The 8,814-nt window shown below is 30.7% G+C and overlaps 1 protein-coding gene across 1 annotated transcript in view; it reads left to right on the top strand.

The window, feature by feature from the left end:
• Positions 1–5,065: 5,065 nt before the first annotated feature.
• Positions 5,066–8,814, top strand: part of LOC119666887 (sorting nexin-25-like) — a gene marked incomplete at its 3' end in the record, with an annotated part of 10,759 nt that continues 7,010 nt past the window's right edge. Inside the window, exon 1 of the mRNA XM_038076165.1 lies at positions 5,066–5,106. Coding sequence (XP_037932093.1) covers positions 5,066–5,106 — 41 coding nt within the window. The remainder of the gene's footprint in view (positions 5,107–8,814) is intronic.

The following is an 8,814-nucleotide window of genomic DNA, read 5'->3' as shown; positions in this document are numbered from 1 at the left end:
GTATTTAAATGAAGATGAAGTAACTAAAAAGGAATAACTAATTGGATGCAGCGCGATATGTTAATGAGCAACGTCGAATCGATAACTCAAATAAGTTTATTGATCAGCTAATGTAATGCGATATTATTGGGAAAATATTTATAAAAAGATGTAGTTTGTTAGTGTTAAATATAGATACATTTTTATGTGATATATGAGTACAAAAATATCGTTCACTTCAATAAATTTTTTTTTTATAAAACTTAGTTTAATTTTATTTTTATATTAATATGGTTGTTTAAAGTTTAAGTCTTTTTTAAAGAAAAATTCATTTATTAATATTATATTTTTTTTTTGGTATCAAAAAACGAAATATAGCTTTCCAAGCAGCATATCAGTATTAAGAGATATGTCAATCATGTTTTATTTCATTTAATTAAGATATGATAATATTGCATTATATTATTGCAAATAGTGATAATAGATTTTAATAATTGATTTATCTTGAGCAAAGTACTGATTTTGTTGAAATTAGACTTAATGAGTCTAAAACTAATTATAAAGAATTTTTTTTCATAATGTTACAAACCGAATCTAACTTTGATCTATCGAATCAAAACTCTAATTTTTTTTTGTACTAACTGATCCAATATTTTGGCTTCATAGTTTTAAGCGTTCATTTATCAGACTGTTCATCGGTGAAGGCGAAAGACCTATAAAATTATCTAAATTCGGTGGAATGGATTTAGTCTCTATTCTTCTATACTAGTATTCTTGAGAGGAATGTGATAGCAAAACGTCGGAAAATTGCTAATTGAGATACATGGAAGTTAGCTAATGGCCTGCCCTTGCAACCAACTAAACCAACTAAAAAATAAACTCAGTTTTTTTAGTCAATATGTACAATGTTGAAACTTTCTTAACAATAGTTCCACAAATCAATATGCCATTGAAAGGTTGGAACAAAGAGCACTAACATCTGCATATTCGTTAAAATACAATATGAAAAATTCATATTCTAACTGCTCTTGCTATGCGGTTATCAGGAGACAAGCCTAGACCCTTTAAGAACTCAAGAATGCTGATAACTGCAGATTATCTGAATGTTTGAGTGGAAAATTGACCTATCTCTGAAATCAATTTTAAAGGAAAAAAAATTTTCGATTTTATCTACTCTTGCTGTATAGTTATCAGAAAACTCATTAAAGTCAATAGAAATTTAGCAAAGGACTCCACACTTTGCTAATCAATAAAAACACGAATATTTAACAACAACAAACAAACTTTATTTAAATTTTCTAAGAGCGAAATTGGAAACGTTTTCCTTCAACGAATTCATAAACATTTAAATTACAATTAACTCATAGTCTACTGCGTCGCCACAGTACCCCCTCCTAGCGACGTTTGGGCGACGGCGCGCTACACATGAAGAGAAGTTAATACTGTTACTCGCGGTAGTCACACAGCTTCGCTGGGAAATGCACTGCGAAATGAATCGACCGACGGTTTAGGAACCCTCTTCTCGAATGCTTGTTTCCGCTCATGACTGACTACGGACGATGGCGAAAACTGCTTGCCGACGTCTTCATCGTTAGTAAAATAAGCTGGTAAATAAGCTAGTAAATTAACCTGTCTAATGCGACGGTGCACCTGCTCCTTCTTCTGTTAATAACGAAATTTTTCTGAACTCGTTGCAGCACTTGAAACGGTCCTTCATAAGGCTGTTCCAATGGAGCTCTCACCCGATCGATACGCACGAATACAAACTTGCTGGTTTGCAGATCGCTTGGAACATATACTGGATGATGTCCATGTCTGCTGCCGTTGATTGTCTTCAGCTGAGCCAATGCTTTACGAAGTGTTGAAACGAAATCGGTTTCACCTGGTTTTTGGCATTAATGTAACAATAGCTGTCCAGGAACACGTAACAGGTTTCCATACAACATTTCAGCGGAACTGACGCCTAGATCTTCCTTTGGGGTAGTCCGCAACCCTAGCAGAATTAATGGGAGAGTGCGCGTCCAGTCATTAGAACTATGGCAACGCAAAGCAGCTTTCAACGTCCTATGCATACGTTCAACCATCCCATTCGCTTGGGGGTGATATGCTGTCGTGTGAATGTGCTTGATACCCAATAATCTGGACAACTCTCGGAAGATCGTTGATTCAAACTGACGTCCTAAATCTGTGGTGATAATGAGAGGAACGCCGTAATGTGCTACCCATCCATAAAACTGAATATATTTTAAATTGAATTTTACATTTAAATTTCAATTAACTCATAGTCTACTGCGTCGCCACAGAAACAATGTTGACAGGTTTCTCAGTTTATATATATGCTTAGACTAATAAATGGTTTCTTAAATAGGCATGCTCGGTAAACTACCACCATTCAAGAATGGGATTTAAGGATGCAGATTCTCTTAAATTTAGAATAAAAAATTCACCTGTCTGTCTTATCAGCTCCAACCATGCCATATGTCACTGAAAGAAATGAAGATCGTAGCGTTGACCTAAAACATTTGTTGGGTTTTTTGGCTTTGTCGTGAATTTGTCTGGACACTTTCTATATTCATAACGTATTTGATCCCATGGTTCGCGCTATACTCAACTTTAGAAATGAAAGTAGTTTCCAAAGCTCTACTAAGAAATAAACAATATAAATTATTATATCACAATAATTAATATTTTCTATTAGTTATTCCTATTAGAATTCAAGAAGTATTATATTTTGGCATTAATATTTTATTCCTTTGTAGCAGAGCTATCCAAAGCACGGCCAGAAGGTCACATTCGGCCCATTACTAATGTTTGTGCGGCTCGCGACATGTTTTTAATCTATCAAAATAACTCAAATTTTCTTTTGTTGTACTTGTATAACTATAATATTTTATTTTTATGGCATACCAAATGAATGAAGTTAAATTAATATATTAATACAAGTAAATTTAACATTATAACCGAATTTTTATTGTTTCTGCGGCCCTCCAATCTATACAGTGATTCGTATTGGCTGGCGAGCGCTTCTGGTCTGGACAGCCCTGCTCTATTTTATGAAATACTGCGATTTTTTATACAAAAATGTATATTTTGCTTTACTCACACTTTATGTGACAGAAAATTTAGAATTATCATTCGTAGTCTTCTCTAAGTATCATCCAGCTTCTTATGTCTTATATCTTTATGTAGGTATATCGCTTTTTAGATAAGCCGTGTTTCACTTTTTAACTGACTGCTGTCGTACACTGACATTTCCAGTTATTAAAATTAGGCCATCGTTGCGAAATTGTTTTACTGTTTTTTAAATTTGTGTAATACAGTTAATTTGCTACTTCAGTTGATTACACGATTACACAGTTTCAGCAGATCGCTGCCGAATCAATTTAATTGAATTGTAATGAATTTTTTATTACACACAGTAATTTTCAATTAATTAAGATTAAATTAAATAACAAATTTAATGCACTTTTTCATTTAAAAAAATGAAGGTATTTTTTATATGTAGGTATATAATTTATTTAAAAAATAAATTCGATATATAGGCTGAATGTATTAAAACTAAAATTCGGTTTGAACGAGTTTTTAAGAGTTCAAATGCATAATTAAGTTTATGTATCTGAACTTTTTTTATTTATTTATTTATTTTATAGTGAAATTGTTTAATAGCGGATTGAACGGCTTCGAAGCTGATAGCCTGAATGGGTTTAAAGCTGATTGCCTGAATGGGTTTAAAACTGATATTTTGAATGGCTTTAAAGCCAACAGCCACATAAACACCACACGACAAACTTGTTGCTTTTACGGGTTATGGACTGCATTTTAATTTTTTTTATTTTTTTTCATTATTGCATAGTAAATTTGATAAAGATAAAAGTGACTTTTAAGGCTTAAGATACAATATTTAAATTTTTATATAATATGTTCAGCAAGTGCATTAGTACACACTTTTACGATTTTATTTTAAAGAGTTGTGAATAAATATTCAATATTAAATTTAATTTTGAGTCACATATAAAAATGGCATAAATTTTTAAAGAAACATAAAATATTGAAGAAAGGAAATATACACAGAAGCAAAACGTAACTGAACTCAACTATTTATATTGTTAGTATTGAGTTAAATAAAAAAAAATCGTTCACTTAAGTTTTAAAGATGAAAATGACTTTAGGCTGCAGGGAGAAAAGTTGCTTAAATGATTTGAAACATTAAAAAAATTATGATTTGCATAAGTGTTGAAAATTTATATTTGAAGATTGAAGCATCTCCTGTTTTTCTGAACTACTGCGAACAAAAACCTATAAACCTTAAAGCAAATATTTTTCATGTTTAACTGGAAAAACTCAAAAAAAAACTTATAATTGTGTAGTTATACGAAAATGCATTTCATTTTGGCATATTTGCTTATTTTAATTTTGCGAAAATTTCACTTGAATGTAACGCAGCTGAGGAGATTTCAAATGGTTGTAATGACAAAAAAAAAAAATGAATAAATTTGCAACAGAAGAAATAAAAAATACAACAATTAATTGAAACAAAATAAAAACAAAAATTACAATTCATTACAAAGTAAAAGTAGTTTGTCATTTTGCCAATTTAACTGAAATTTTTTATCACTAACAAAAAGTTTTGATTTTCCTTTTAAATAAAAAATAGAAAAAATCATATAAAAAATCTGTAGATATAGTAAAATAAGTGCAACTTAAATTGAGTTTATAAATGAACTGCAAAGAGCCAATAGCTCTCCGATAGACTGTTAACGAACAAAAAGACAAATAATAAAATATACAATATATATTATTAGACAATATATACGGTTTTTAGCTGTCATTGCGAATTTACAGTATGTTTACACTATCGGTTTTAAATATGTAGCTTTATTCATACAGAATCTATACAGAAATGTGCTCTTGAGAATTAATCTCTCTAAAAATAAGAGTACATTTACACTAACACATTTAACTCGATAAATATGTAACAATAAGTATAATTGTATATACAAAATCCCTCCGAAGAATAGAAGTCGAAATTCCTCAAGGATCGTTGCTCTCCCCTTTGTTGTACAACATCTTTACGTCGAACATCCCAATGCTAAGTCCCTCGATACTAGCATTATACACAGATGACACGTATATGTTATTTTCCGATAAACATGCCAGAAATATAACCAACACGTTGCAGGAGCATATTATTCACATCCTGGAATTCTTTCAGAAATAGAAAATAAAAATGAACAACGGAAAAACTAAGTCCCTGTTTATAATTCATAAATACAGGCAGCATCTACCGAGAGTGAGAGTTAGTGACATTGGGATAAATTCAGAGAACAGCATCAAATACCTGGGAAACACGTTTGATAAGCGGTTCACTTGACACAAGCATATATAAGAAAAAAATGTTAGTTGTACGAAAACACTGCAGTGCTTAAGACGACTTTTTAAACACAATAATCTTAGCGCTAAGAACAGAAAGTTAATCTACATCCTGATAATCAGGCAGGCACTTCTCTACGGGTGTGTGGCGTATAGTAAACCTGTGAACTCTACTATGCAGAAACTGCAAGTTGCTCAAAGGCAGATTCTCTGAAGACAAAATCGATAAGCTACAATCACTGGTTACTCTATTGCAAACAAGTAGACTCTAGTAGTCAGCTACTGTTACTCGCTACTGTGGTCAACGACTGTAGTTGGCTACTGTGACTATCGTATGTTAGGCATTGTGTTATGTTGAAGAAATATGGCAGGAACAGAGTATTGTCTTTTATAATTACTATATGGATATTAAAAAATGCTCTCTAAAATTTATTTCAAGATTTGTCAGTCTAATATTGGACAGTTCAAGATTGAACAGTTTAAGATTGGATAGTTCAAGATTTCCAAAAGATTGGACTGTTTCCAAAATATTGTTCTGTTATTCTGTGTGGATACCTATAAGATTAAGTTATGTCGGTCTGATGTGTTCAGTTGTTAGCAACAGTCGTAACGTCCCTAAAATTAGTGTAAAGCAGATGTCACACTAATTGATTCAGTTGCCCATTGCAAGCAATTTACCGCTTACTTGTTAAGTTGTTGTATTTTCATCAGTACTTGCAACGCGTAATCAGTAGCAACAACTTGTTGCAATGTGAAAGCTTGCAATTTTTTTTTTCTTATGTATTTTCTTTACTGACGTATGCAGAAAAAGCAGAAAAAACAAGCAAAAATTGAAATATAAAAAATTCCACTCGCACTTTTACTTGCCAATTGCTTGTATCTTTTTTATGCTTTAAACAATTTGCTTATAGATACATATTTCAACATATGTATATAAGCATCATCAGTACATAAGATGTATATAAACAAGTAGTCTCCTGTTTATGCTGTTGCCACACATTGTTTCATATGATTGCTGCAACAAAAATTAAAAATCTTGCATACACACGCGTTGATTTGCGATATATCTCAACGAAAATGCAATTAAAAAAAATAATCATAATAATTTAACTGATAATTGTCGTTGGTAAGTTAAATTAAAAAATATTTCAACGAAAACAAGACATCATAAAAATTTATGAGCAGAAAAATATAAGCGCTCAGAAGTCTGAAGCCATAGACACAGATATAGACAGAGAAAAACAGATTTAGAGAGAGAGGCAAAGAGATAAATTATAAAAACAATTAATCTACAAAAAGTGAAAGAAAAGTATTTTGATTGATTTTATAATGACAAGATAAATAAATTAAATAGTTGATTGCTTTATGCAATAGTAGTTTCGGCAACATTTTCAGTTAGTCCGTATTATATTATAAAGTAAAATTGCTTCCGAAGTGAAAATCGTTCTCATATGTGTTAATAGTTACGGTAGTATAAGCAAAATTTATTAATTTAAGACATAATTACAATTAAAAAAAAATTGTAAAGATAATTATAAAGTTGATAAGCGAAGAATTTTCAGTTATATCTGTTCCGTGTTGTCAGAATTCGCTGATTGTTTTAATCAACTCTTGATATGACCAACATAATATACTGTTGAAGTTTGCATACAATAGTTCTAATTAGTTAAGAATATAATGCTGTGCTCTTTTCTTAGTTTTATTTATTTATAGCGTGTCTAACATTAGCTATCGCTTGTCTCTGATTATTATTATTATCTCTGCATAAGAGAGAAGTGGGAACATTTCGTGTGAAATTTCTGTCACCAGTAGAAATCAAGAGCTCTTCTTCAGATTTAGTTTTGGAATTCGATACAGTTCGGTACTCTTTTGGCCACAACACCAGCTATTTTGCAAATTCACGTCATTAGTTTAAAAAAAAAAAGAAATAGTTGAGCATATTCTCTTGGTCCTCTTTCTTGGTCCTCCAGGACCACAAGTTTCGAAGGTGTATTTGGAAATCTCTGCGTTTTTCATAGTACCTACAATAGGCAAATAGGCCTATTAATCCTTCAGATCGCCGATATAATCTAACCTAACTTGAACCTAACCTAGTCCAAGTTTTCTTAGAAATATAAATGTATATACTCTATTTTTCAATCTGATGTTACGGCTTTCCAATCCTGTAAGCTTATTTTATAATAATTGTCTACTACATAATCAATGTATCCTTATCTGGTAAACTTATCGTTAAAATCTGTATTTTTTTAAGTCGTCTCAGAACCATTAATGCATGCTTTTATGCTTGACTTATAAAAAATTATTTTAAGTTTTGAGCTGTTTAGGAATTAAATATATAATAAAATCTTTAAATGTTACTTAATTACAAATTCAGGGAACCTAACATAATATATTGGGTTCATAATATTATTTTAACCACTGTATAAATAATTACAGTGACTTAATTATATTATTTATCAAAATTTGTTTATATTACTTTTAATATATAAACAATAATATATCCACTGGAATTATATCTCTACTTGTGTCGAGATACAACACTGTGTGTCACGTCTTCTGATTGTCACTGTCAAGCAGCAAGCGAAGCCTATTACTTTCTATATTTTCCTGCAAGCTGAAAAAGTAATATTTAACACTAAGTAATATTTATAAACTTCTTAATAGTGTAATATATTACAATACAATATTTTATACCAAAAAAATCTGTTATTTAAATAGCAATAATTATGCTACTTGCACTGATGAACTTTTAATAGTTCCCAGTTTATCTAACTACCTATTTTCAATCTACAAAACTTTATTCGTGTGATGATTTAATTATGATTTTTTATACCTTTTGCTACTGTAATTGTAGCTAACGCTTTCTTCAAACTAGTTTAAGATGATAGAAAGTGTTTTGGAGTTTTGGAGATGATATTAAATTTAAGTGGTGTTAGCAAAACGCTAATTACTTTATAAACGTCTAATAGTATTCACACTGTCGATACTATTGACCTATAAAGAACATACATTTAAAAGTATCAATACTTCCAGACGTCGTGCTATTTTCCTCTAAGTTTTTCTCGTAATTTGAGTCCTCTATGCAAATGTCCTAGCGCACCCATTGTAGTTAACAATTTAATTTAAACTTAAATGTATGTTATTTTTTATTTGTGAATATTTAATAATCTGTTTGTATGTAGAAAAGGAAATGGAATCATTAAAAACTCATAAAATATAACAAATATGCATTTATTTCGTAACTGAGCATTAAAGCATATAAGTATATATTTTAGGAAATAATTTTCTTATTTTACGACAAATGCAAATATGCCGTTTACAGACAGAAATGTCGAAATTCGTAAAGGAAAACTTGTCTGAAACAAGAAATTTTTATATTTATTATATTGACAGCATACCTTAAGTAGCTGGCAACAGCAACATTAACAAAGACAGCAACAACAGCAGCAGAAACAGCAACAGGCA

The sequence above is a fragment of the Teleopsis dalmanni genome, chromosome 1 (genome assembly GCF_002237135.1).
Source record: "Teleopsis dalmanni isolate 2A chromosome 1, ASM223713v2, whole genome shotgun sequence".
NCBI lineage: Eukaryota > Metazoa > Arthropoda > Insecta > Diptera > Diopsidae > Teleopsis > Teleopsis dalmanni.
This window is presented reverse-complemented; position numbering and strand designations above follow the sequence as displayed.